The sequence below is a fragment of the Leucoraja erinacea genome, chromosome 29, assembly GCF_028641065.1.
Source record: "Leucoraja erinacea ecotype New England chromosome 29, Leri_hhj_1, whole genome shotgun sequence".
Lineage (NCBI taxonomy): Eukaryota > Metazoa > Chordata > Chondrichthyes > Rajiformes > Rajidae > Leucoraja > Leucoraja erinaceus.
The window spans coordinates 14,072,132-14,099,962 of NC_073405.1; the positions used below are offsets into that span (position 1 = coordinate 14,072,132).

General features: G+C 53.5%; 2 protein-coding genes across 2 annotated transcripts; one reads left to right on the forward strand and one right to left on the reverse strand.

Moving 5' to 3' along the window:
* The first annotated feature begins 1,301 nt into the window (after positions 1-1,301).
* Positions 1,302-11,618, forward strand: LOC129711201 (protein ABHD8-like). The gene is made up of 5 exons (XM_055658674.1): positions 1,302-1,657; positions 5,463-6,377; positions 6,951-7,121; positions 9,343-9,559; positions 10,166-11,618. The coding sequence occupies exons 1-5, from the start codon at positions 1,653-1,655 to the stop codon at positions 10,331-10,333; spliced, it is 1,476 nt and encodes a 491-aa protein (XP_055514649.1). The 5' UTR covers positions 1,302-1,652; the 3' UTR covers positions 10,334-11,618.
* A 136-nt stretch (positions 11,619-11,754) lies between these two features.
* Positions 11,755-27,826, reverse strand: ankle1 (ankyrin repeat and LEM domain containing 1). The gene is made up of 9 exons (XM_055658242.1): positions 27,669-27,826; positions 25,715-25,864; positions 24,691-24,796; positions 23,299-23,425; positions 19,235-22,699; positions 18,167-18,329; positions 16,574-16,733; positions 14,334-14,463; positions 11,755-13,762 (listed from the first exon to the last, which is right to left on the reverse strand). The coding sequence occupies exons 1-9, from the start codon at positions 27,797-27,799 to the stop codon at positions 13,602-13,604; spliced, it is 4,593 nt and encodes a 1,530-aa protein (XP_055514217.1). The 5' UTR covers positions 27,800-27,826; the 3' UTR covers positions 11,755-13,601.
* Between the last annotated feature and the right edge of the window lie 5 nt (positions 27,827-27,831).

A 27,831-nucleotide genomic window follows, 5' to 3' on the forward strand; every position in this document is an offset into this window, starting at 1 on the left:
TTCAGACTGAATGGAAGGAAGCTGGAAGAGAGAGGGCGGGACAAAGCCATAGGTGGATGACAGACAAAGTGCTGGAGTAACTCAGTGGGTCAGGCAGCATCTCTGGAGAAAAATTACTTTTCGGTCGCGACCCTTTTTCAAGGTCTCAACCGAAAAGTCACCCATCCTTTTTCTTCGGAGATGCTGCCTGACCCCCTGCGTTACTCCAGCACTACGTGTCTATCTTTGGTATTAATCAGCATCTGCAGATATTTGTGTCTACAAGTGGGAAGACAGGCCAGTTTGAAGTTGCAGAGAGGGTTGGGGTGGGCCGGAGGTGGATAGGATGAAGGAACATCCCGGGTAGAGTAAGCCAGGGTTGCTGAGGTGATTCCAGCGTATAGCAGCTGTTTTGTTGGTACATAATGAGGCCAGTTGGAGAGGAACAACCCATGGTACATGTGAAGCTGTGAAGTAAGTGCAGGTCCGAGCGTGGATTGCAGACCCCGGGCAAAGACATAAAAAAGTGCAGCACACTACAATGCTGAGAATCTGGAAAAAAATGGAGTTGCTGATTATCTAAACAGTCCTAGCTAGTCATAGTGTTTAAGAAGGAACTGCAGATGCTGGAAAATTGAAGATAGACAAAAATGCTGGAGAAACTCAGCGGGTGAGGCAGATTCTATGAAGCGAAGGAAATAGGCGACGTTTCGGTCGAGACCCTTCTCTAGTCTTAGAGTCTATATCATACAGCACAGAAACCGACGCTTCGGCCGAACTCGTCCATGCTGACCAAGATGCCCCATCTACACTAGTCCCACCTGCCTGCGTTTGCCCCATATACCCGTCCAACTGTTTTTTTAATGTTGCTGTAGTACGTGCCTCAACTACCTCATATGGCAGCTCGTTCCATACACCCACCACCATATATGTGCTAAAGGACCAGTTTGCCCGGTGCCAGTGTCCCTGAAGATTGGTGAGTGGCTGGCCGGAGGGGTGGGCCGGGCTGGGTCGGGTGCAAGCCGATCAGAGCCGGCTGGAGAGGAGGGGGAGGCCGGAGTGGGAATGTGAGCAGAACCGGCCGGAGGTAAGGCCGGGCCGGAGGAGCGGTTAGGTTCAGGCGAGCAGAGCTGGCCAGCGGACAGTGCGAAGCAAAGATACTGGAGCAAGAGGTGCGAATTGCCGCATTTCCATCGCCCGCCGCCGGGGGGGGGGGGGGGGGGGGGGGTGGGGGGGGGGGGGGGGGGGGGGGGGGGGGTGCTAATTGGCCACATTCCTCTTGTTGACAGGATTGTCCCGGGGTCTGTGAGATTATTGGCCAGCAGCGACGCCAGTCACCTACGTGAGGTGAGAATTGGCTGCTGTCTCTGCAGCGGCCAAGGACGAAGGGAGAGATGATCCGGATACGCGGGAGCGCGGAGACGCGAGAGCGCGCAAACACGGGGCGCGGAGGCACGGGAGCGCGGAGACACGGGCAGCAGTTTTCGCTTCATACCTGTAGCGAGGATTGCAAGCCCAACCGGCGCAATGTAAACCACGAGCGGAAAATCATCGAGCTACCACCTTGCCCGTAACCTCGGTTCCATTTAACGTTTGCAATAATTAATCTCGTCCACTGGAATCCGTGCGGTGGTTGCAATTTCATGCACATCCCGTGGAGTTTGCTTTTATGAATGAGGTGAGAGCAATGTTATATGTTGCAGTTTATTTCAGCGCCATTCTATTCATTGATTGCATTTCTCAAATTTACAATCGGTTTATGGCGTTGAGCCGTCTCCAACCTCGGGAACCGTGGTGCGTCGTCCTGCATCGATCGTTGCTATTTTTTTTAACCAATAACGCAGATCTTCAATATACCCTTCGTGTGCATTGTTAAAAAAAAAACAACGAATGTTATAATTCCAGAATGCACGCGTATTTCTATCTCTGCAACACAACCACAGGGGATTTTATACCTTTGTGCAAAGTGTGAAGCTATTGCAGTTTACATAATAAATACAAATTGTGGATTTATTTTGAGATTTTATATATATTTGTGGGTTATGCAGCGCCGCCTGTTTCTGGCGCTCGGAAACAAACGCCATCGAGTTAATCTCTCGGGATTAGGCAGGTGGCTGCAATGTGAAAATCAGGAACGGGGCGAATCGGCCTGGAACCGAACCGCTTGATATTTTACCAAGAGCCAGCCGTTCGACGAAAAATGAAATCTGTCAGAGATGGTCAGACAGGGTTGGCAGGGATGCCCCGGGAATGGGTTGTGCGTGTGTGGCAGGTCGTCGCATGCCTGAAATCGGGAGAAAATCGCAGAGCAGTCGCGCTCCACAGATGTGCAAAACTCCCGGGCAATGCAGGGACAGGTGCCCCAAGACCGGGTAAACCTCCCCACCGATCGGCCGCCCCCGGGCCGTGCCGGGACAGATGCCCCATGTCTGTGCAAACCTCCCCACCGACCGGCCGTTCCGGCCATCATCAGCTTGACATAGCGTGTGGGACGTGACCCTCGCCGAACATCTGTAGAACCATCTATGTGTAGCATGACCACGTACAGAAATCAAAAGACAGATTGCGCCGAATATCAAATTGACAGACCCCCTCATTGAGACCGTCAGCATTTGAAATGGCTGCAACTGTCGAACACAGTGATGGGGCCGGGCTCACGGCCACCCCGTGCAGAGGAGAATTAACCCTGTCTGACCCGTGCTGCCCCTGCACAAAGACTGTGATCGAGCGGTGTGGAGGCTGTCTGGTCCCGGGTGTGTGTGTGACAGGACGATGCAGGCGGAGCTTCGCCCTGTATCTGACCCTGGCAGGGTGTGCTGGGACTGTGTGGGATGAGCTTTATCCCGTGTCTGACGCTGGGATTGTGCGATGGGACAGTGTATGGGCTGCTTCACTCTGTGTCTGACCCAGGGAGTGAGATCGGATGGTGTAGATGAAGCTTCACTCGGAGTCTGATCCCTGGAGTGTCTGATGGGAGAGTTAGAAACATAGAAACATAGAAACATAGAAAATAGGTGCAGGAGTAGGCCATTCGGCCCTTCGAGCCTGCACCGCCATTCAATATGATCATGGCTGATCACCCAACTCAGTATCCTGTACCTGCCTTCTCTCCATACCCCCTGATCCCTTTAGCCACAAGGGCCACATCTAACTCCCTCTTACATATAGCCAATCAACTGGCCTCAACTACCTTCTGCGGCAGAGAATTCCAGAGATTCACCACTCTCTGTGTGAAAAACGTTTTCCTCATCTCGGTCCTAAAAGATTTCCCCCTTATCCTTAAACTATGAAAGGAGGGGAAAGAAGATTTACAAGGATGTTGCCAAGACTCGAGGAGCGGGACATTGTAAAGCAGGCCGTCCTCAATGCACAGATAAAGGATAAATCGTATAACATTAGTGCAAGATATAACATTGAAGTCCGATTAAAGGTAGTTCAGAGGTCCCCAATGAGATAGGAGGTCAGGACTGCCCACTAGCTGATGAGAGGGCCGTTCGGTTGTCTGGGTGCCGTAGAGGAAACTTCACTGTGTGTCTGACTCCAGGAATATGTGATGGGGCAACAAGGGTGTGATGGGACAGTATACAGACGTGGGTAAATTGTGTAAGTTACACAAACTGCCATCTCAATATCGTTTTTATCATTTTGGGTAAAATGTGGTTTCTGATTGAATATCAAGTGAAGCTTCCTCTGATGTGTTCAGCTCAGTGAGGGTGGACTGTGCAGAATTTTGGCCTGAAGAGTCAGCGGGAGGCTACCTGTAAGGGTCTCTGGTGTTGGGGAAGATACGTGAACCTCAGCTGAAGCTGCTCGTTGATCATCAGAGTTTGTCTCCACACCCGATGGACACAGAGGAGGGCTCAGTGTAAGAATATCACAAGGGGGGGGGGGGGGGGGGGGGGGGGGGGAGTCGGTGAAAGAATCCTACTCATTATGTTTGTCAGTGAATTATGGATCCTCTACAGAGTGAGGCCGGGTGGGTTCTGCATCGATAAGTTCAGCTGCAGCACTTCCACAGCCGTACAGCCCAAATGTTAGACGGAGACACAAGTGCCTGCAGATGCTGGAGCCTCTAGCAAAATACAAAGTGTTGAAGGAACTCAGCGGGTCAGGCAGCATCTGTGGAGGGAATGGGTAGACAGCGTTTCGTGGGACCCGTCTTCAAATGATGGAGTAGGAGGAAGAGCTGTAAAAGAGAGCTGGGGGCAGGACAAAGCAAGTTCTCGGTGGAAGATAGACACAACATGCTGGAGTAACTCAGCGGGTCAGGCAGCATCTCTAGAGAAAAATTATAAGTGGGATGAGCTATTCCTTTCCTCCAGAGATGCTGGCTGACCTGCTGAGTTACTCCAGCATTTTATGCCTATCTTCGGTGAAAACCGGAATCTGCAGTTCCTTCATACACATGATAGGAAGAGGGGAGGGGAGCGTGGAGTGATTGGCAGATGGGTGAAGTAAGTGACAAAGGCTGGGGGTGGAAAGGGAACAAAGGGGTGTCAGATAAAGAACGTAGAGAAGTGAGGAAGAGGTATGGATGGAAGGGGAGAGAAATATTCTAGACATTACCTGTTGCCTGAGCCCTGGAGAAGGATGGCCCTGTCTATGGGGCAAGGTGCAGGGTGCCCATGGAGGAAGGTGTCCACATGCAGGATCTGAGATAACAGCTGGTGGGACAGATGTTGTGGGCAGTGAAACGTAAAACAGAGGCTGAGTCTGTTCTCCCTGGAGCAGAGGAGGTTAAGAATTAGCGGTGGTGGGGTTGGCCCGTGTGTGGGGTGTTGGAGTGTGTGGGGTGGTGGTGGGTGGAGTGGAGTGCATTGCGTGGTGGTGATGGTTGGAGTGTGCATGGAGGTAGGTGGTGGTGTGTGTGTGTGATGGTGTGTGGCCGGTGTGTGTGGAGTGGTAATGGGCAGAGTGTGTAGGATGGTGGTGGCTGGAGTATATGTGGTGGTGGTGTGTGTGGGCTGGTGGATGTTCGGAGGATTAGGTGATGGACGGTCAGAAAGGGTGGGGTATTGATGGGTTAAAGAGGGTAGGGTATTGGCTGGTGGGGTGGTAAGTATGAGAGGTTGGGTGGTGGATGGTCGGAGGGTGTGGTGGAGATTGGGTACAGGGAGTGTCAGGGCGGAGGAGTATGTGGGGTGGTCTGTGGTTGGTGTATGTGGGTTGGTGGAATGTCGGAGGGTGGAGTGGTGATGGTTGGGGGAGGGTGAGGGGATGGGGGAAGGTGAGGTGGTCGGTGGTCGGTGGGTGGGGTGCTGATGGGTACGGGGAGCTTTGAGGCGGTTGAGTATGGGGGGTGGTGTGTGGTTGGAGTGTGTAGACTGTTTGGACAGTTGGAGAGGGTGGGGAGTCGGTCTGTACAGGCAGTGCGCGAGGGTGGTGGGTGGTCGCAGTGTGTGGGGTGGATGTGATAGGGGGAGGGCTGCCCCGTCTCACTGCGTGTCTCCCTCCCCCCCCCCCCCCCCCCCCCCACCCTCCAGGACCAACATGCTGACCAGCATCACGGAGGGCATCCTGTGCTGTATCACGGGCCGGCCGCTGAACGTGGTGGGGGCCATCGACAGCGTGGAGTCTGCGGACGGCTATGAGTACGTGGAGGTGAAGCCGGGCCGGGTGCTGCGGGTCAAGCACGTGATGCCGGTGCGGACGGGGGAGCAGCGGGCGGAGGGGTGCGAGGGCCGGCCGGGCCGCGGTGTGGTCCACTGCAGGCGCCGCATCTGCATCTACCGCGGCGGCCAGGTGGTGATCGAGAACCTGAGCGACGCCGTGCGCTCCGAGATCCTGCACTGTCGCAACGGCAGCGGCGACCCCGACAGCACGCTGGAGATCGAGCTCTCCGACACCCATGCAGCGGCGCAGCCTGGCGCCCCCGCCGAGAGTGCGGCTCCCGTGCAGCCAAGTACAGCAGTCGTGCAGCCCGGCGCAGCACACGTGCAGCCACGCGCTGGAACCGCGCCGATCAGCGCAGCGCCAGTGCATAGCAGTGCCGCCACCGTGCACCCCAATGCAGCACCCATGCAGTCCAGTACAGCTCCAATGCAGCCCAGTGCCACCACCGCGCAGCCCAGTGAAGCCAAGCGTCGCAGGCGCAGGCCGAAGCGGACGGTGACGATCGATTGCAAGAAGCACATCACCAGCTGCAAGGGCACGCACTCGGACGTGGTGCTGTTCTTCATCCACGGGGTGGGCGGCTCGCTGGACATCTGGAAGGAGCAGTTGGACTTCTTCGGCAAGCTGGGCTACGAGGTGGTAGCCCTGGACCTAGCGGGCCACGGGGCCAGCACCGCTCCCAAGGTGGGCGCTGCCTACACCTTCTACGCCCTCCGCGAGGACATGAGGGCCATCTTCAAACGCTACGCCAAGAAGCGGAACGTCCTGATCGGGCACTCCTACGGGTAGGTGGCACCCAGCCTCTCCCTTCCCATCCCCTACACTCCCCCAGGCTGGGCCGGCCGGGGCAAACCAGCTACTGTCCCGCACACGGTCTCCATCACTGACGACTGCCGCCACTCGTGAGGAGAACAGGGGGCAGCTGAGGGGCAAACTCACATTGCTTATAGCACCTGGCACGGCCACTGGTGATCACACAGGCGTTACTGGGGACCGGGCCAGGCTGTGGTCCCCACCAGCTCACCGTCTGATGTTCTGCCAATGCTTGTGCCCGGCTGCTCGGAGGGGAGGGGAGGGGAGGGGAGGGGAGAGGATGGTAATGGGGAGAGGAGAGGTGGGAGTAGTGGGGAGGGGAGAGAGGAAAGGTGGGGAGGGGAGGGATGAGTAGAAGGAAGCGGGATTGGAGTGGAGAGAAGGTATGGGTAGAGGAGGAGAGGAGCGGAGGAAGTGTGTGGGACTTGAACTGGGTCCACTCGAGGCAGGTGAGGGGAGAGTGTTGAGGAAGGCTCCCCCTGTGGCATGGAAGGGGTGGTTGGGGCTTGTTTGTTCAGCGTTCACCTGAGATATCTCTCCCACAGCGTCTCGTTCTGCACGTTCCTGGCTCACGAGTATCCTGACCAGGTACACAAGGTGGTGATGATCAACGGCGGCGGCCCGACAGCCCTGGAGCCCAGCCTTTGCTCCATCTTCAACCTGCCCTCATGTGTGCTGCACTGCCTCTCGCCCTGCCTGCTCTGGAGCTTCCTCAAGTAAGTAAGGACCAGCGAGGGGCGAATGTTTGGGGCGACTGGGCGCACTGCAGGCTCCCATACTATCTATGGGACTTTGCAGTTGGCAAGGCACTTAACAGCGTTGATATGTAGAGGGATCATCTTTAACTCGCTGAAGGAGTATGGTACGCGTGCCTTCATTGTTAGGCACATTGAACATAAGTCAGGAAGTCATGATGCAGCTCCTTCAGACTTTGGATATGCAACATTTGGAGTGTTGCATGCAGTTGGATTTGCCCCATCACAAGGCAGGGTGTGGAGGCTTTGACGAGGGTGCAGAGGTTTATCACAATGCTGCCTGGATTAGAGGTTTTCAGCTGCAAGGAGAGGTTGGACAGACTTGGATTGTTTGCTCTGGAACATCGGAGGTGCTGGGAGACTTGATAGGAATATATAAAATTATGAGACTCACGGATAGGGTAGACAGTCAGAACCCCCTTTCTCCAGAATGGAAATGGCTGGCACTAGAGGCATCGCTATAAGGTGAAAGGGGAGAAATTAATGGAGGTGTGTGGGGCAAGTATTTTTTTTTACACAGAGTGGCGGGGCCTGGAACTCATTGCCAGGGACGGTGGTGGTGGATGGAGATACAATGGTGGTGTTTAAGAGACTTTTATTGAGGCACATGGGGGTGCAGGGAATGGAGGGGTATAGATCACGTCCAGGTAGTTGAGATCAGTTTAAATATGCCTCATGTTCGGCACAAACATTGCGGGCTGTTCCTGTGCTGTACTGTTCTATGTTCTCCCTGCGACCCTTCGTCTGAAGAAGGGTCCCGACCGAAAACATCCCCTATCTCCAGAGGTTCATCTGACCCACTGAGTCGCTCCAGCTTTTTGTTTTCTGTGCAAAATTCCAGCATCCGCAGATGCAGATTCCAGCATCTCTCCTTGGGATCGTGGGTCCAGCTCAAAGAATGGAGTCACCCTCATCAACGCCCCTTGTTCGGCTGCCGCCTTATTGTCTCAGATATTTTGGAAATCAACAAACGATGAAAGCAAATTTTGAAAAACGTCCCCGTAAATTATTGAAAAGCAAAAAATATATGTTGCTGAAAACTGCTGTCCTATAAACCTCTCTCTCCGCAGATACTTCATGTGTCAAGCTGAGTGCCCCCAGCATTTAATGTTTTTTTTTCCGTGATATTCGATTGATTTTGGAGCCAGAGTCTCCAAAGATTCATAGAGCATTGATTAATACAGCACAAGATCAGGCTCTTTGCCCCACAATGTCTCTGCTGAACACGATGCAGATTTAGACTAATCTCTGCCGGTACAACAGTCACATCTCTCCATTCTCTGCATATCCATGGGACTATCTGCCTCAACCAGCAACACCAGTAGCAAGTCCCATGACTTCCATTGTAAGAAACCTGCCCCGCAATTCTCTTTTAAACGTTGCCCCTTTCATCCTAAAGCTAGTATTTGATATGTCCACCCTATCTGTGCCTCTCATGATCGCATATACTTGTATCAGGTCTCAGCTAAACCTCTGGCATTCCAGAGAAAACAATCCAAAATTATCCCTAGGCTAGTTTTCCACTCGGCCGGCCCCTGTGCCTGTAGTTAAACAGATCGGCACGGTGGCGCAGCGGTAGACTTGTTGCCTTATAGCACTGGAGACCCGGGTACGATCCTGACTGCGGGTGGAGTTTGCACGTTCTCCCCGTGACCACGTGGAGTTTCAGCTTTCCATCCACATTGCAAAGACGTGCAGGTTTGTAAGTTAATGAGCTTCTGTAAAATAATGGGCCCCAGTGTGTAGGATAGTGCTAGTCTGCGGGGACATCACTGGTCGGCACGAACTTGGTGGGCCGAAGGGCCTGTTTCCACGTAAACAACTTTCTAAAGTTTAAGGTCCCCGCGCCTGCAGTTGCAAAGTCGGCTAATCCTCGTACCTGTAGTTTAAAGGGCCTGTCCCACTTACGTGTCCTTGGCACGCAAATTACGCGACCTCGAGGTCGCGTTGAGGCGCACGGGCATCGTATGGCCGCGCGGGGCCGGTCCCACTGGGAAGCGCGGAGGGGCAGCCACATTTAGTTGTCCTCGTCCTGTAGTGGAATGGTCAGCAGTGAACAGTCGGCCGATCCCCGCGCCTGTAGTTGAACATTTGACCGGTCAGTGGCCCGCCGCGGTGCGACTGTTGTTTCCCAAGGCGCGATACAGCAATGCGCTCTCAGCCGACGGTCTCTCTGTTCCAGGGCGGCGTTTGCCCGACAGGGGGCCAAGGAGAAGCAGCTGCTGCGAGACGGCAATGCCTTTAAGGTGACCTCTTTCGTGCTGCGGGCCATGATGAGCGGCCAGTACTGGCCGGAGGGTGACGAGGTGTACCACGCCGAGCTGACCGTGCCCGTGCTGCTGCTTCATGGGCTGCACGACAGGTTCGTGCCCATCGAAGAGGACCAGCGCATGGCCGAGGTGAGAGTGCGGCACGGGATCCTCCCAAACCCTATCCTCACCCCCTCCCACCAGCTCATCCTTCCTATCCCGACCCATTCTCATCACCCACCCAACTCTTGCATCCTAACCCCTCCCCTCACACCCTCCACCATCATCACACCATGCCCCATCACCCCCTCTACCTTCCCCTCCTAATCACTCCTCCCCCCTAGCATGCCCATTATCCCTCCATCTGTGCGCCCCCCCCCTCCTCCCTCCTCCCTCTATTCCGCTCAACGTCTTGGACACCCCTTCTAACCCCTGATTGTGGATGATCAGCCATGATCACATTGAATGGCGGTGCTGGCTCAAAGATTCCTGCATCAATCGTCTATTGCCCTGCAGGGGTGTTTGCAGCATTTACGTTGGTGGCACTGATTAAGGGCGAGGTACATAAGGAGATCTGCCACAGCTTTGGGTCTGCAGAGAGGCACTAGTTTAATGCATCACTGGAGAGGCAGCACAGTGGACTATATGAGGCTCCTTCAGAACTGATGCTCACGAGGGGCTTGGACCCAGCTGGGGATGAGTCTGAGGCCACATCAATGCAGGGCTGAGTTAATAACCGATGTGTTCACCCCACAGATCCTGCTGATTGCTTTCCTGAAGATCATCGACGAGGGCAGCCACATGGTGATGATGGAGTGCCCGGAGACGGTGAACACACTGCTTCACGAGTTCCTGCTGTGGGAGCCGGAGGTCAGTGCGGGCGAGACGGCCGAGAATGGCCAGAGGGAGGAGAGCACCAAATAAAGAAGGTCGACGGGGCAACTAATCATCCAGCAATTTTGGTGGAAACGCTATTGTTGACAGGCCGATTGTGGGGAACTGTCGGGATGGTCGCAGCTTAAGGCTGTTTGTGACATGCGGCGAGGAGCCATGGACCGAGGGAATTCGGCCTGTATTCAGGCTTCAACCTGGGCATTGGGAGTTGGTCAGAGTTAACCCTGTACAATGTATACTTCGAGAAACGGCAGCTATGTGTGTGCGGTTTATCATCAGCTGTGTATTTTTTTTAAAACAGAAAAACTCACCAGGTAATGTGAAACTCAATTATTCGAAAGAGCGGAGATTTCTTGTGTTACCAGAGTTACAACAAACAGGACTATTTGGAATCTCCAGGATGATGGTGAGGAATGGACATCATTAAATAAACAATGTATTTTTTAAAACACTTTGATTGATTATCAGAAGTATTGCAGATGGAGGTGGGGACAATAGGTGGATGGCTTTCAGGAGTCACACTACCAGGTAACAGATGGGCTTGAGTTGTGCACAGACTGGACAGGCAGTCAAAGGTGGTGGGTGTGTGCTGGGATGTGACGAGTTCTGGAATATACCCAACCAGACCAGAGGAGCCAAGAACTCCAGCTGAGGTGTCGGTCAATATCTGGACACTGCACTGACTGAGATGTTGGTCAGTGTATGGTCACTGCATGGACCGATCAAGGTGGTGGTCAGTCTACAGGCACTGAACTGACTGTAGTGGTGGCCAATGTATGGATACTCCACAGACTGAGGTGACAGTCAGTGTATAGACAGGGATAGTGGTCAATGTATAGACACTGCACTATAAGGTACGAACACTGCCAATATGACCATCCACACGCACAGGATTTGTAGCTCGTTTAATCTTGTTGCGATCGTTGAATGTTGGGCAAGGAGTTGGAAGAGTGGAATTTGCTCTAGCTGATTGTCACCTTCCCTCGGGCTGGAGTTCAGTGTCCAGTGAGGAGGTTACACTGAACCATTCCACTGCCACAAGCCAGGTGGTCTTTGCTAGGCTCTGCGCTGCCAGTCCACAGCCATCACCAGCATGGTCCCCGACTGCGCCCATCTCGAGCAGATAGTCCGAGCAGTGTTCTGAGGGAGGTGGTGCTGGCCCTAATTTGCTATTGTCTCCAGTACCTAATGCAATGTGCTGTTATACAATATACAGAATGTCAGTTATCTCCAGTATCTTCCCAGTGAGTGCTATTGTGTAATATTTATATTATATGGTATGTATTATAACATGGAATATATTGAACTCAATTAATCTCTTGGTGTCTATTATTTTACTTAAATTATGGATGCTTGGAAGACTGCCAAGGGAACTATCGATTTGGACTTTCAAATATTAGTTTCAATTAGTTGCTATCTTTGCAGTTTACATCACTGGCATCTCGTGGCAAAGTTCCAATGGGAAACACACTCCGTATTCAGGACTATAATTCACTCTATATTTACACCATTCCAAATGACATTTGTGTCTAATTCACCCAGGAACCTGCTATCCTATATTCCTAAGATAGTCACAGTGCTGGAGTAACTCAGCGGGTCAGGCAGTTTCTCTGGAGAGGCTTTCTCCAGGGATACTGCCTGCCTGCTGAGTTACTCCAGCACTGTGTCTACCTTCGGTATAAACCAGCAACCAGAGTTGTTTTCCACACATCCTATATCCCAAACTCTCGTCCTGGATATCCTCAATTAAATGCCAGAATGTAACTCACTCCAAGGTATCTATCAGGGTATGTATAAACCCCCTGAACATCTCGATTCTCATACTTTGATTCTCATACTCAATTCTCATACTAATAGTTTTACTATTAGTCTATATCAGGTAAAAGATGGAGGTATGAAACCACTGCCATTTACACGGACCTTAATTAATCACGCATGGTTATCACTGCCGGACAAACAGCCTGAACTGCGTAAAAACTGAAAGAGCCTTTCCAGATTTCAGGGAGAGGGTCCTGGCTAGATCCGAGTGTGATAGGTTGCAACGCGTGGATTGGGGTTCAGACCTAAGTTCCACCATTTCCATTGCATTGCTTTATAGAACTGCAGGTAATTGTGCAGTGAAGCGGGAAACATGTTCTGCAGTCGGTTTGTGACACGTGCTTGACTGGAAGGTGAACAGGATCGGACAACGGAACAAATATCACGTGTGCTGGACAAACTGCAGCCAAATCACAATATTCTGCGAACGTTCATAAGTTCTAGGAGCAGAATGAGGTAATTCTGCCCATCAAGTCTATCCCGCCATTCAATCATGGCTGATCTATCTTTCCTTCTCAACCCGATTCTCCTGCCTTCATACCGTGACCCCTGACATCCTTACAAATCACAAATCTATCAATATCCACCTTAAAAATATCTATCGACTTGAGACACCCCACCACAGGAAGAACAGTCAAATATCAGACAGTATTCGGACCGGGAGGGAAGCAGCAGCACTGCCCGTTGCACGCCACCTGCCCAGAAACTCACGGCCAACAGCGAACATGGGCAGACACCGACGTTAACACCGCAGTCTGTTGCTTTCTCAAAATGACAACACATTTGAAAAATAAATCATAACTTTAGTTTAACAGTGCCGCTCACAAACTTTAACATGGCCTGGAGTGAGCACAGCTCCATCACTCGTCATCCATAGAAACAGGCCCTTCGGCCCACCAAGTCCATGCCAACCATCGATCACCATTAGTTCAATTTTATTCCACTTTCTCATCCATTTCCTACACACGAGGGAAAATTTTACATCAGCCAATTAACCTACAAACCTGCATTTCTTTGTGATATGGGAGGAAGCCCCCACACACAGAGAGCAGCCGAGGTCAGGATCGAACCTGGGTCTCTGGCGCTGTGAGGTAGAGGAAGGCAGAGAAACAGGAGAAGTCATGGCGATGGCGCCACTGCATCGGGTACGCCCGGTCTGGGGGAAGTGTGTTGTTGTTCTACCCAGGCCGCCTCCATCAGCACCAGACCCACCTACCCCTCCAGGGAGTAAATAGGGTGAGTGTTTAAAAACAATATAAAACTATAAAAACGTTAAAACTTCCACACGCACGGTGGGATGGGGTCTCGGAATCCGCAGGCCCGGGAAGAATGGGCACTAGTGATGGAAATCGGCAGGAAATGCAGGAGCGCTGTCCCTCTGCCCCTAGTCACACATAGCCCTGGTGAAAGGGGCCGGGCCGCAGCGAGAGGCAGCTCCAGCCCGCCGACACCCCCCCCCCCCCCACTTCCCTGTCCGGGTCTAGACGTCGGCGGGCCGGAGCTGCCTCTCGCCCTCGGCCAGGAAGATGTCCATGGCTCTCCGCAGCATGAGTACCCCGAGCTGCCGCCGGCGCCGCTGTGACCAGGTGGTGGCCACGCCGTAGTAGTTGCCCCGCTTCCTGTTGGTCAGCATCTCCAGGCCTGGCGGCGAGAAGGCAGGGTTAGCGGCACTGACCAGTATCCCACCGCACCCCAACCCGGCACACGTACCGACCCCTCACTGACACACCCCACCCCACACTGACACACCCCACCCCACACTGACACACCCCACCCCACACTGACACACCGTACTGACCACACACACCGTACTGACCCCCACACACCGTACTGACCCCACACTGACACACCGCACCCCCCCATTGCCACTCCCCACACTGGCACCCTGACATTGGTTGCCGGATCGGGAGACGGTCGGGCTAACAGCACTGACCGGTACACCAATCCGACACCCCATTAACCACCCCACCCCCGACACGCCCCACAATGACAACTGTACCCACAACCCCACCCCGATACCCCAGACACACTCACCCCAATATTCCCCCCCCCCCCATACCGCAACCTCCTCCCCAATACTCATCATACCCCGCTCCCCTCAACAATCCCCTGACACTTCCGAGTGCTGTCTCTTCGACTCTCCCCAGACCCACTCCTCCTCCCCGACACTCCTCGTCCCCTGCCTCTAATCTCCCCAAGTCCCCGCACTCACCCAGCGCATCCACCATGCACGCCTCACGGGTGTAGGCCTCGGCCGGGATCACACCCTGGAAACAGTGGAGAGAGATGACGCCGCAGCCCGAGCCCCAGATCTCCACGATGTGCTGCAGCCGGCTGTTCATCTGTAAGAGCATCCGCATGTCAGGGGGAGGGGGTAGTACCTGGCAACGAGGGATACCGGCAATGGGGGAGAGGGCATGGGCCGCGGGCAATGTGGAGGAGCTCGGCTAAAGATGTGTCGGGTATCAGGCCCACCAAGTCCGCGCCGACCAGCGATCCCCGCACATTAACACTATCCTACACACGAGGGACAATAAGCGAGTTCGGTATTCCGACAGCGCATGCCCAGGTCATAGGTCATCGCCATAAACATTGTTGGTAGCGGAGCAGCTTGTGAACATACAGACCTTCGTTTCATCCGTATTTTCCAGCTTTGATTCTTCTAGGTAAGTAAATGCTGCTTTCAAACTATGAAATAATTGTATTTATTGTTCCTTTGTATAAAGCTACGATGATTTGGTTATTTTTATTGCTTTACGTTTCGGTCAGTAAGCGGAATCGTGCTGCTGCGTGGGTGCAGACCTGGTCGGGGTTGGGCCCGCGTCTCCGGTGCTGTTGAGCTGCTGCTGGGTCGGCCTCATCCCCTTCTGGGTGTCCCGTCCCTGTCCGGGGGCGACCAGAGGTGTCCGGGGTGGCCCTGGGCTGGTGAGGTGCCAGCGGGCCCCAGACTTGCAGCCGGCGTGGAGCGGGGGCGCTCGGCTCTGGCTCGGCCTCTTTCCTTGTCCAGTGACTGTTGGTTGGTCCCCTCGGTTCCAGCTGGGGCCGGTCATTGGCAGGGATGCACACAGGGTGCTGCGGTGGCTTGGCGGGTCAGGAAACATCTCTGGAGAAGGGACTCGACCCGAAACGTTACCCATTCCTTTTCTCCGGGGATGCTGCCTGTCCAGCTGCTTTGTTGCAGCACTTTGTGTGTATCCCGTTGATGCTTGGCTTTCACTGGCGCTGGGGAGTTGTCTGGCTGCCACTGGGTGGGACAGCGGGTGCAGCTGGCGGTCTCTAGCTCGTCGGGCAGCAGGGTCCTCGGGAGTTGGAGCGGGGTTGGGCTGGAATTGGCGCTTCTGCTAGCTAACTGTGGGCCATGGGAGGTCAGTGTTCCTTCAATCCGGGGCTGTCAATAGACAATAGGTGCAGGAATAGGCCATTCGGCCCTTTGAGCCAGCACCGACATTCAATGCAATCAGCACCCCATTCCTGCCTTCACCCCATATCCCCCGACTCCACTTGCTTTAAGAGCCCTATCTAACTCTCTCTTGAAAGTATCCAGAGAACCTGCCTCCACCGCCCTCCGAGGCAGAGAATTCCACACTCACAACTTTCTGTGTGAAAAAGTGTTTACTCATCTCCGTTCTAAATGGCTTACCCTTATTCTTAAACTGTGGTCCCTGGTTCTGGACTCCCCCAACATTGGGAACATGTTTCATGTATCTAGCATGTCCAAACCCTTTATAATCTTATATGTTTCAATAAGATCTGCTCTCGTCCTTCTGAATTCCAGAGTATACAAGCTTGGCCGCTCCATTCTCTCAGCATATGACAGTCCCACCATTCTGGGATGGCATCTCAGTTGGCCCAGCAGGGCAGGCGGAGTTGAGCTGGGATTGGCGCTTCTTCTCCGCACTGGCTGTGGGCCTGGGGCCGCCCTCTGGGTGGGGATGGGACACTCGGGGGCGGGGTGGTCCAGTGATAGTTCGGCATAACTTGCGGGATCCGGGTTCGATCCTGGCTGCGGATGAGGCACGGGTCTGTGTGTGCACAGCAGTTCCAGTCTCTCCCCAGACTCGCATCTGCACCTTCTCTCTCTTGCTGTTGCACCCAGCTTCTCCGCTACCTAGCACCCCCGTTCCTCAGATTAAATATATTTTTACACATAAATTATGAATAAACATAAAAATGTATACACAGTTTATAGCTACTTTTTCTTTCTGGCAAATGACCTTTGACAAATTTCATGATTCCTTGCGGTTTTCGGAATACCAAACTCGCTTTTTAACAATTATACCAAGTCAATTAACCTGCAAACCTGTATGTCCTTGGAATGTGGGAGGAAACCCGAGATAAACCCACATGGGGAATGGGGAGCCAAGTGGAACAATGATCATGCTCGTCCCCTCCTGTTTACAGGAGTTTCAAAAGCAAAATCAGAACCATTTTAAATCAGACTTTCCCACTCACCTTCCGACTACCCTGTTTGAAGTGAGTCAGTGCTTCATACAGGTGGCAGTATGGCCGTGCCCGCTTGCCTTTGCCCACGTAAAAGATGGCGCTGACAAACGTGCGGAAACACTCGGCGGAGCCCAGCGAGAGACAGCGGACGGGCAGGTTCCTCGTTACCCTGGGGGGAGCGAGCAACAAAACACACTGGTTACTGCAGCCACACATGGAATAGGGGGAGAAGTACCCGTTCGTCCCACCCCGCGGATGCAGGGATCTCTATCCAGACTCAGGGTCCCGACCCGAAACATTTAGCAGCCCTCTACCTCCACAGATGTTGCCCGACCTACTGAGTCCTCCAGCGGGCTGTATTCCAGACTGCATCCCAACATCTGTAGTCTTTTGTCATGATCTCTCTCTCTCTCTTAATTTCACTCCTGAAATGCTCCATGTAACTTGCTGCTCTGACTGAGACCCAGACCCCCGCACCATACTATCAAGAACACTGAAACAGGCTCTTCAACCTAATGCATCCACGCAAACCAAGATGCTCCATCCATGCTAGTCCCATTTGCCCATATCCCTCTCAACCCCTATCCATGTACCAATTCAAAAATATTTTCAATGTTGTTATAGTACTCATCTCAACATCCTCCTCTGGTAGCTCATTCCATATACCCACCATCTTGTGTTTGCAAAAGTACCTATCAGATTCCTATTAAACCTTTCCTCTCTCACCTTATTTACCAGTATATCAACTTGTGTTGCCACTTTCAGCGAGTTATGGGCTTGGACTCCAAGATCCCACTGTATAACAATGCTGTTAAGATCCATTAACTGACTACACTTACATCCAGTAGCCCCCAGAAAAACCTGTTAGATTCGACCTCACAAAGTGAAACAACACCACGCACTTGTCAGATGGAATGCGATTCTGATGTGGGAAGCGATGCTCATTGGCAGTCTAAGGGCAGAGCATGACAGGTAGTTCAGGAGCAGAGAGACCCATGTTTACCCATCCATCATCCGGGAACGGAAGCTGGCAGCAGACGCTGTACAAAGTGTGGGTAAGAACCAGGGGTCTTACCTTTCACTCCCCCAAGGTCGGCTGCGGGAGGCTTCTCTGGGGCACGAAGGCCGAAGGTGGCCGGACGAGGACGGACGATCCGGATGGAGGCGACGGTTGCAAAGGGTATTTATGGCCATTACAGTAGGGACTTTGAAAATGGTGCCTACCCCTGCCGACTCTTGCATATGGAATCAGTAGGTGTTTCTACATATATATTCTGTATTTAATCTAGGATTGTAATTATGTATGGCAATAATTTTACTGAACTGTGTGCAAAAAAAGTATTTCACTGTACGTTGGCACATGTAAACATAAAGCACCATTGAACACGATACGAGGGCAAAACCTTTGGATCTGTTTTCATCAGATTTGGATCAAGTGCATAGTTCCCTGAAAGTGGCAACATGTGTATGTGCAGGTTTTGGAAAGAGGGCAGAAGAGGTTTTGAACAGATCTATCAATGATTTGGATGAGAGTGAGGCTGCAAGATTCCACCTCTGAACCAGTCACCTCTCATTTGCCTTTGGAGAGGGACGCATGTTTACCTGGGGTCCAGCAGAAGGTAGTTGAAGCTGGACTTGACCAGACCCTCCCGCCACTTGCGACTTGGATCGGGCTGGTCAAATTGCTGCACTAAAGCCATTTCATCCTGACTGCAGTCCGGGAACTGGTACTTGTCCAAACTCCGAGCCAGCTCAGGACTGTAGCCTGTGAACAGAGAGAGTGGTCAGGCAGGCAATACGGAAGTCACAGCTCCCTCGCTGTCCCGGAATGGCCAGGGACAGGGGAACAATGGCCCTGGCTGACCCCCAGTACACCGAGCCCTCTCCACGGCCCAGCCTGTTTCGCTCTGCAACCCCGCCCGTCCACACAACGGCCTGTAAACATCCTCCATAACCAACCTGATCTCTCGGTGGCTCAGCACTTCAACTCCCCCTCCCATTCCAAATCGACCTCTCTGTCCTGGGCGTCCTCCATGGCCAGAGTGAGCACCACCGGAAATTGGAGGAGCAGCACCTCATATTATGATTGGGCAGTCTGCACCCTAGCGGCATAAACATAGAATTCTCCAATTTTCCGGAGCCCTTGCTGTCTCCTCCCCCTCTCAGCTCTCCCTCAGCCCTCGGGCTCCTCCTCTTCCTTTTTCCTTTCTTCTCCCCACCCTACATCAGTCTGAAGAAGGGTTTCGGCCTAAAACGTTTCCCATTTCCTTCGCTCCATAGATGCCGCTGCACCCGCTGAGTTTCTCCAGCACTTTTGTCTACCTCCATGGATCAAAACTGTTCACGTCAACTAGGGGAACACAGCAGTAACACGTCTCCCATCGACCAGACGGTTGGGCATTGGGGGAAAACGCTGGCATCCGCGAAGACCCACTTCTCTTTGAGGGCGTGCCGATCGCCCTAATGGCGAGGGGACTTCCGCACCTGGGATCGCTCTGTCAGCGGGCTCTGTGCCCACAGTGGGCCTGGTCCAGATGCCTACTGCCGAGGCCCAGTCCTGACCCTGCGCAGAGTGAGGAAGAAGCCAGGCAGCACCACGGGCAACATACACACCGCGGGGGAATGGGTAACACACACACACCATGTTATATGCCACACGCCTGTACTCACCTGGTGCTGGCAGTCGCCGGGGTTCCCTCCGTGCCCGGTGCAGACGCAGCAAGTAGACGGCCCTGGTGCGGTCGGTGACGGGCCCGGGATCATGGCCGCATTCCCGTAACTGCTGTAGGATCTGGCTGTTGGAGAGGAGCAGCAACCGCGGCGACACCTCGGCCAGGGCTGGACACGGGCCGCTCGGGTTGGTGTTCCTTGGAGGCTGGGCACTTGGACTCGACTGGCTCTGACTCACGCCATTTGGACAGGGGTCGCTCTGACACGGGCTCCCTGGACTGGAGTCACTTGAACAGACGCCGCTCGGACTGGTCCTTCTCGGATGCCGGTCGTTTGAACTGGTCTGGCTTGGAAGCAGATCACTGGGCTGGACGTTCTCCTTGCCCCCGGGACCACCCCGGCTGCTCCGGTAGCTCCTCCAGTCATAGACCAGGGTGGTTTCGGAGTCGGAGGCAGGGTGGCGGGATTGGCTGGTCTCGGGGGTAGAAGGGTGGCAGAGGCTGAGTTCAAGGGCATGGGGGTGGCAGAGGCTAGGCTCTCGGCTGGGGTAGCAGCACTCAATCAGGCCGTGGCTGCCCTCCGTGTCCGTATATAGGTACTCCACCGCCTCGCTCACATCGCCGCTGAGCGACACGTGGACGGGAGGCTGCCTCGGGGGTCCCTGCGGTCTCTGCCATTCCAGCCCCCCACTCAGGACACGGCTCGCGAGCGGCCGTGGGGAAGGGCTGCATGACCGGGGGCGGTAACCCTCAGTCCCACCCTCCGACTGGGTCTCGAACCCCTTCGGCCCAGAGCCGCTGGCCTTGCTGCCACCCTGGGTCGGATCGCCGAGCGGCCTGGGGAACGCTGGCACCCTCAGACACCCATCGGGTTTCCCGGGGTTAGAGAGCACTGGCGTCCCAGCCCGGCCATTACCACCGGCACTCTCAGTGTACGACGGCGACAAGGCTCCAAATCCCCTCTCCACGGGACCCACCTCACCGGGCGGGACTGTGGCAGAACCAGTTGATGCCACAAACTGGTAGGACTCCACCCCCTGAATCTGGCCCTGGGCAGGACCAGCGACCCCACTGCCCCGGCCCAACCCCACCCCTTGCCCCTGGGCTGCTAACTCCTCATCCCTGCCCAACCTTGCCCCTTGACCGTAACGCTCGACAGGTCCAGTCCACCCCGTGTCCCGGCTCATCTCTGACCCCTCACTTTGACCCTGGACAAAAGCGGATACCCCACTGCCCTGGCCCAACTCTGCCCTCTGACCCTGGACAGGGTCAGCTAACCCCCCGCCCCAGTCCATCGCACCGCTGGGACCCCCGACACCACTAGTCGACCTCGTGTTCCGGCTCAACTCTGCCTGACCTTGGGCAGTGCCAGCTAACCCCTCACCCCTGCCCCAGACAAACGGGACGGTGTCAAAACTAGCCGACCCCCGGCCCCTCGCTGCCCCCTCACCCCGGAGAAACGGGACGGTGTCGAAGTCCGCGTCATCTCCGGAGGAGGAGCTGGCGAGTGGGGGTGAACGTTCCCCGTCTCCGCCGGTCCCCGACGTGTCGCGCTGGGGGCTGGAGTAGCCGGACAGACCCCCACCCCCCCTCTCGGGCCGGGTGCGGATCCTCCTAGTCCGGGTCGCCATGGGAACACTCTGGTCGAAGAGGGAGGACTCAGGGGTCTGCCGCCCCCGGTTGGCCAAGCGTCTCTTGTTGCGGAGGGTGACAAAAGGAGACAGCTGCCCCTCGTGCCCCAGTGACGACCCTCCCTCCAGAGACCTGACCTCCTTGGACCTCCTCTCAGAACCAGGGTCACCTACACCTTCCCCAGGAGATGAACGGTTGGGATGTATCGAGGATCGTGGACAAGCTTGGTCTTCCACCTGACCTGCCACTGAACCATCCTCCTGTTTGGGACCCTGGTCCTCGGTGCTCTTGGCTGCCATTACCGAGTCCCATCCACCTTCACCGTCGGGCGTTAATGGGAGTTCCCCGACCGGCATTGACCTATCCCGATACGGACCGCTGTGGTTGAGGGCGGGTCCCCCGGCTTGACTACTCCTGCCATGGTCGGACTGGGCGCCAGGCAAGAGTCCAGCAGTGCCAGGCCATGCCAGGGGCTTCAGACCGCACACGGGTTGTGTGAGACCTTCTGTCCAAGGGATGTCTCCGGACCTCTCCCCAATCGCCCCGCCTTCCCCGAACTGAGGGATCTGCTCGGAGCCCAGGCAATCCTGCGGAGTTTCACGGCCAGGCTGGGGATGGGGCCGGTCCGATACTGTTTGACGTGGGCACCGCAAGGCGGATGCGTCGCAGTGAGCGTCTGGTGCTGAGGGGCAGCCCGTGTCCGGCGGCATCGCTGAATGTTCCTGGTCAGGCTGCGGCCGGTAGCTGCGGCTGAAGCTTACCATCGCGCTGGCAAACACCTCACACCCACTGTCACAGCTGCAATAGGTGAGATCAGAGCTCCCCGAGCAACCAGCCCCCTCCTGGAGGCCGAGGGACGAGTTGTCATTATCTGGGGCATTAGCACAGCCCAAACCGGCCTTGTTCGTTTTGTCCTGGTCAAGTAAGAAATGCCCTCGGGTATAGTCTGGGGAGGTCCCATCGGTGTCATCACCCCTGGGCGACCTCGTTCGAAGCTCGGAGTCGGACAATCCCATGCGCCGGGGATTCCAGGGTAACTGGCTGGCTTGGGATCTCGCAGACGGAGCACAGGTACAGTCCAACTCTGAGAGCCACTCAACGCAGCTAGACTGGTCAGCGCGCTGCACGGGCGGAGAGCACTGGTCACCGAAACATTTGTCTGGGAGCGGCTGGGTGTCGTGGTGAGGGCAGATGGTGGTATCAGACCCATTGATCGCAGACTGAGGGGAGATGGAGGTATGGGACCCCTGGCACACAGGGTGAGGGGCTCCTGCTGCAGATGGAGGCAGAAAGCTCTCATCGTCAGTTGAAGTGTCTGGTCCAGGGCTCAAAGCCAGAGGGAGCTGGGGAGATGCAGCACGGTCGTGGTTGGATGGTGTCGGGTCTCCCGCTCTGTCAGCTGTTGAGTCCAATCCGTTCAAAGTCTGCTCTACACAGCACCCGGCGTTGGAGAGGCGTGTACTGGACAACACACAGCTCTCTGGCAGAGGTTCGCTGGCTTCACCCACACATCTGTCTTCGTCCCCACCCCCAGGACTGTCGGCGGGGTTGCACGAACTCTGTGACTCTGCCGCTGCCGATACACCCCGGGACCAGACTGACGTGACCTCTCCCAACGGGTCACCCGCCGAGCTGCTCCTCGCTCCCTGCCCGCGTCCAGGGGAGCTGGGCACCACCTCCCACTCACTGCCGGCCAGGAAGTGCCGCGTTCCTCTGGCTGTGGGAGATTCCTCTCGTCCTCTGGGGAGGCCGGTGGTCCTGTGGGCGTCGGTGACACGACTCTGGGCACCAACAGCAAAGGAGTGCAGACCGCTACTCACTCTCCGGAAGCCCACTGCAAACAAGGAAGAAATCCAAGTCAGTATCCTGCCCGTAGATCGGCTCAACATCAACCCCATCCTTGTGCGAGAATGGGCAACAGGGAATGGCTGTGGTCTCCCTCACCCTGTCCGTTCAGCTGAGAGAGGAGAGCTGCCAAAGCACTGTGACCCCTGTTGGAGAAAAGTTTGTCATGAAGTCGTACAGCACAGACAGGCCCTTCGGCCCAACTTGTCCATGCTGACCAAGATGCCCCATCTAAGCTACTCCCCCCCTACCTGCGTTTGGCTCCATATCTCTCTAAACCTTTCCTATCCATTTACCTGTCCAAATGTCTTTTAAATGTTGTTAAAGTACCTGCCTCAGCTGGCAGCTTGCTTCACCCTGTGTGAAAAGACTATCCCTCGGGTTCCTATTAAATCTTTCCCTTCTCACCTTAAACTTATGCCCCCCTGGTTCTTGATTCTCCCACCCTGGGTAAAAGGCTCTGTGTAATCACCCAATCTATTCCCCTCATGATTTTATACAGATTAATACCCACTCGATCACCCACCCACCCTCGCCCCAGAGAGCCCCCATGATCAGTGAAAATAATGTCACAAGGTAGACACTGACCGTATTGCAAGACGGGACCATCTTCCCACGTGTCCTCCAGCACAGTGTAGTCGCGGTACTGCAGCAGAAGCTGGCAGCACCTCACGTGTCCGTGTTCCCGGGCCAAGTCAACGGCGCTCTGCCCGTCCTGGGTGGGGAATGAAGAGAGAGTCACGCTGCAGAAGGCAGATCGACCTGGCTGCCAGCCCCAGGTTAGCTCTAAGGGCTTGCAGCAGCCACTGGCCAACCCCTCACTGGTATCAGTCCGGCGGGGATGGAAATTGGTGACGCAGATCCCCCACTCACCCGCCGCCCGACCTTGGTCCCTGCGCAGATTATGCTCATGGCTCCCGCTCCAGGAGTGTACAAGTTTGTGACAGTGACTCCACCGAGTGGAAGGAAATTGAGACAAGGCATCTCACCATTCACAACGGGTACTATATCACTGTCCTGCGGGGTGGATAAACAATCCCACGTGGCTTTTCCGAGGAAGAGTTGGGAGTTTAGCCTTTAGACTTTACTTTAGAGATACAGCATGGAAATAGGCCTATTGGCCCACCGAGTCCATGCTGGCCAGTGATCATTCTTGTACACTAACAGCATCTTACACACTTGGGACAATTTACAGAAACCAATTAACTTACAAACTTGTATGTCTTTGGAGTGTGACAGGAAACTGGAGCACCCGGAGAAAACCTACACGGTCACAAGGAGGACGTACAAACTCCGTACAGACAGCACCCGTAGTCAGGATCGATCCTGGGTGCCTGGCCCTGTAAGGCAGCAACTCTACCGCTGCGCTTCTGTGCCGCTTCACTGATGTCCTGTCCTAACTCAGCGGTTCAGGCAGCATTGGGACGTTTCGGATGTGGACCCTTCTTCAGATTGCCCCACTCCAGCACTTTGTGTCTCTTTTTGTAAACCAGCATCTACACTTCCTTGTTTCTCTATTACATACAAGTAACTGGTACCCAAGTGCAGAGAGACTGGGTGACCTGTCAGAACCTTACAGGTGGGAGGTGACCATTCGGTCCACTGGCCCCAGGCTCACCCCTTGCGACCGCTTTTCTGTCGCCAACTGCCTGCAGCTCACCCCCACCGGACTGTCCCTCTCTCCCCCTTCCCCTCATCACCACACATCAGCTTCCACCCACCACGCATGATAGCATGTCCTAGATCCCTACACTCTGCCCATAATCGCCCTCCCACACCTCCTCATAGACTCCCTGGGCTGCTACCACAAGAGCCAAGATTAGGTAGAGGTTTGCCAATGCAACAGCCAGATATCCCAAACCCTTCCCTCAGCACCCTGCACTTCAGACTATGTTCCTCAGGTCACTGCAGCGGCAGTCAGATCACATGGAGCCAGCACCTACATAGTCACAGGGGAGAGCTGCCTCCGCACACACTCACCTGGTCCACGAGCGTCGGGTCTGCTCCGTTTTTAAGCAACAGTTTCACGCATTTGATGCACCCCCAGGAGGCAGCGACATGTAGCGGAGTGAGATCCTCAGACGATCTACATGAGGATTGTGTAAGATCAGGCATCAATGGCGCTGGGTCTCAGCAGATAATCTTGTTCCAACACACAGCAGGTCCATTACCGCACTGTACATTAATACATTTACTGCATAAGACTGGTTGGAAGGGATCTGTCACTGTACAACACTGGGGTAGATGTGGTACAATACTGGTGGGGATGGGCCTGTCACTGTATAACATCTGGAACAGTACTGGTGGGGATAGGTTTGTCACTGTATAACACTGGGGTATAGTACTGGTGGGGATGGGTATGTCACTGTATAATAATAATGTACACTGTATAACACTGAGGTACATTACTGGTGGGGACGGGTCCGTCACTGTACATCACTGGGTTACAGTACCATTGGGGACGGGGACGGGTCTGTCACTGTATCACACTGTGGCGTGGTAGAATGTGAGATAGAGTCATAGAGTGATACGTTGTGGAAACAAGCCCTTCGGCCCAACTTGCCCACCCAGGCCAACATGTCCCAGCTACACTAGTCCCACCTACCTTCGCTTTGTCCATATCCCTCCTAATTGTCTGCCGAACTGTTTCTTCAATGATGGGATGGTCCCAGCTTCAACTACCTCCTTTGGCAGCTTGTTCCATACATCCACCACATTTTGTGTGAAAAGGCTATCCCTCGGATTCCTAATAAATGTTTTCCACTTCACCTTGCACCTATGTCCTCTGGTCCTCGATTCCCCTACTCTGGGCAAGAGACTCCATGCATCTACCCGATCTATTCCTCTCATGATTTTGTACACCTCTATAAGATCACCCCTCATCCTCCTGCGCTCCAAGGAATAGAGACCCAGCCTACCCAACCACTAGATAAGGTGGTTGTCTGAATCCCCTGCACTGCGCTGCACCCTGGTGTCTCTCTCCACCCCACTCTGCCAGCCTCACCTGACGTTGGGGTCTGCACCCTGCTGCAGGAGCAGCTTCACACACCAGAGTGCAGCCTCCGTGTCCTGCCCACAGGCGAGGTGCAAGACTGCGGTCCCATCCGGCAAGGCCAGGTTGGGGTCTTCTCGCTTCAACCACTTCTCCAAGGATCTAGGAGGGATTAGAAAAATCAGCATGTATGGATTGTTGCCACTGGCCCGCGTTCAGAGTTGGGCTTCCCCCTGCACCACCAAGCCCTCACACCTGCCCACCACGCCCATCTTAAGACTGATTGTAGGGGAGAAGAAAGCTAGAAGGTGGACTTCCTCGGGCTGCTAGCTGCTGAAGAATAATCGATCCGACTTCCGTACCCGATTTATTTATTTATTTATTATCGCGAGACAATTCAATAATTTGATTAAAATAAACAGTTCTAACGCCCTCAACGCCTACAACGTGACGGATCTCAAGAATGCGACAAAACAAAATGTAGGTCGTGTATTTTACATATAAACTTGCTTCTTGGGATGGCTTTAATCAAATTTTACGTTGCGAAAATGTGAATTGGGCTCCATATGAACCGGCAGTGTCTATCCTGCAGATATGGGGTTCAAATTCACCGCAAATGCAACTTTCCAATCGATCGCCTTCCAGAAAAACCCACTCGCAAAATTATTTAAATGCTTTTTTTTTTGGACAATCATATCATAAGAGCATCTAAATCGTTTATATTTTGTGTTATTGTCTACCCATAGCCAATATTTTAATATTAAATATCAGTTTTAGTCCCATGTATTGTGCAAAAAAAAAATAAATTCCATCTGACACATGAATTCATGACAGTGAGATTTAAAAATAATGTTATATTGTGAATTCTTGTGTGAATGGGATTAGTTTGTTATTTGGATACTTAGGCTATTTAAAAAATATATCCTTTTCTTAAGAAATGAAATCTACAGGACATTCTTAATGGGTAAGTAGTGGACAGAAAGGCATGTCATGCATGGTTTGAAGAGCAAAAACTTGTAGTTTACAATGCCAAAATTGAAAAGTTGAGGAAAAACAAGATGTACAGAGTTGCTTATTGGTTACAATCTGAGGAGTATGATGATGCTACTGATTATGATATGCCAATGTACCAGCTAGCAACTATCTTCTCCATAAAGACTTGGTCTATTGCGAGAAATTGTAATTTATTTACATAACTTACAGCATATAATACAATAATATTAAAGTTCTGATCTTGAGAATATCACATTTTTGAATTTTCAAGGCAGTCTGGGTGTTTATTACTATTTCCGTCACAACAGTCAATTTTGCAATTAACTACACTTAGGTAATTAACTAATTCTATGCTTTAATGTCAGGTCATCCAAGTAAGATGTTTTATATTTGTTTCAGAATGCTTCAATCTATAATAACTGAAAATCTCATTCAGTTCTCTTAATTTTTAAGAATGTTATGAGCTTTAGACTGTCCTCGATCACAGCTTTTGTGTTAAGTTCCGAGTTTGAAAATGGCCATAACTTTTTTAATACTGAAGATATTAAAGTGAATTTGGTGCCAAATTAAACTTCATTTTATGCTTTATCTGATGGGATAAATTGTAGACTTGATTTTTAAAATCTTAATATGTTGTAACATTGCTACATAAAGGCCAGAGCAACCGGTGTTGGACAGTGGTATCGTTGAACCAAACTACCAACCTTACACTTTTTCATCTGCAGTTTGTTTTTTGCAACTGCAACACTGCATTCTTTTCTCCTTGGCACTATCTACCGCACTTATGGATGTTGGTTTATGATTGTCCCGTTCACTGAGAAACTGTGAACTTTGCGGGCTGCCCCGGCGGGTAATGTTGTTCGACATGCCGTGCAGAGCAGAAATAGCGATAAAACAACCACCAACTGGTGCAAAATGCGTAGTGCGGGACTCCACTCGGCTACACAACCCTTTCTCCAATTGCTTTGCTTACCGTGCATCGTGATGCCGGAGCGCTCGGTGCAGGAACCGAACCGCCCGGTCCCCGCTCATCGTCGCCGCGTCCAAACCAAATATCTTCGAGCAGACGCTATGAGATCGTTGGTCCAAACCAAACAGCCTCATCCAACCAACACTGGCACAGCACAGCACCGTCC

Excerpts from the sequence above, each read along its gene's own strand:
- ankle1 (XM_055658242.1), bottom strand. The coding sequence starts at position 27,799 with ATGAGGCTGTTTGGTTTGGACCAACGATCTCATAGCGTCTGCTCGAAG. Across the intron at positions 23,426-24,690 it reads ACCCGACGCTCGTGGACCAG|GACGGGCAGAGCGCCGTTGA; the intron begins GTGAGTGTGTGC and ends TTCCCCACCCAG. Across the intron at positions 18,330-19,234 it reads CCGGCGACTGCCAGCACCAG|GCTACAGTCCTGAGCTGGCT; the intron begins GTGAGTACAGGC and ends CTCTGTTCACAG.
- LOC129711201 (XM_055658674.1), top strand. Across the intron at positions 6,378-6,950 it reads CTGATCGGGCACTCCTACGG|CGTCTCGTTCTGCACGTTCC; the intron begins GTAGGTGGCACC and ends TCTCTCCCACAG. Across the intron at positions 7,122-9,342 it reads CTGCTCTGGAGCTTCCTCAA|GGCGGCGTTTGCCCGACAGG; the intron begins GTAAGTAAGGAC and ends TCTCTGTTCCAG.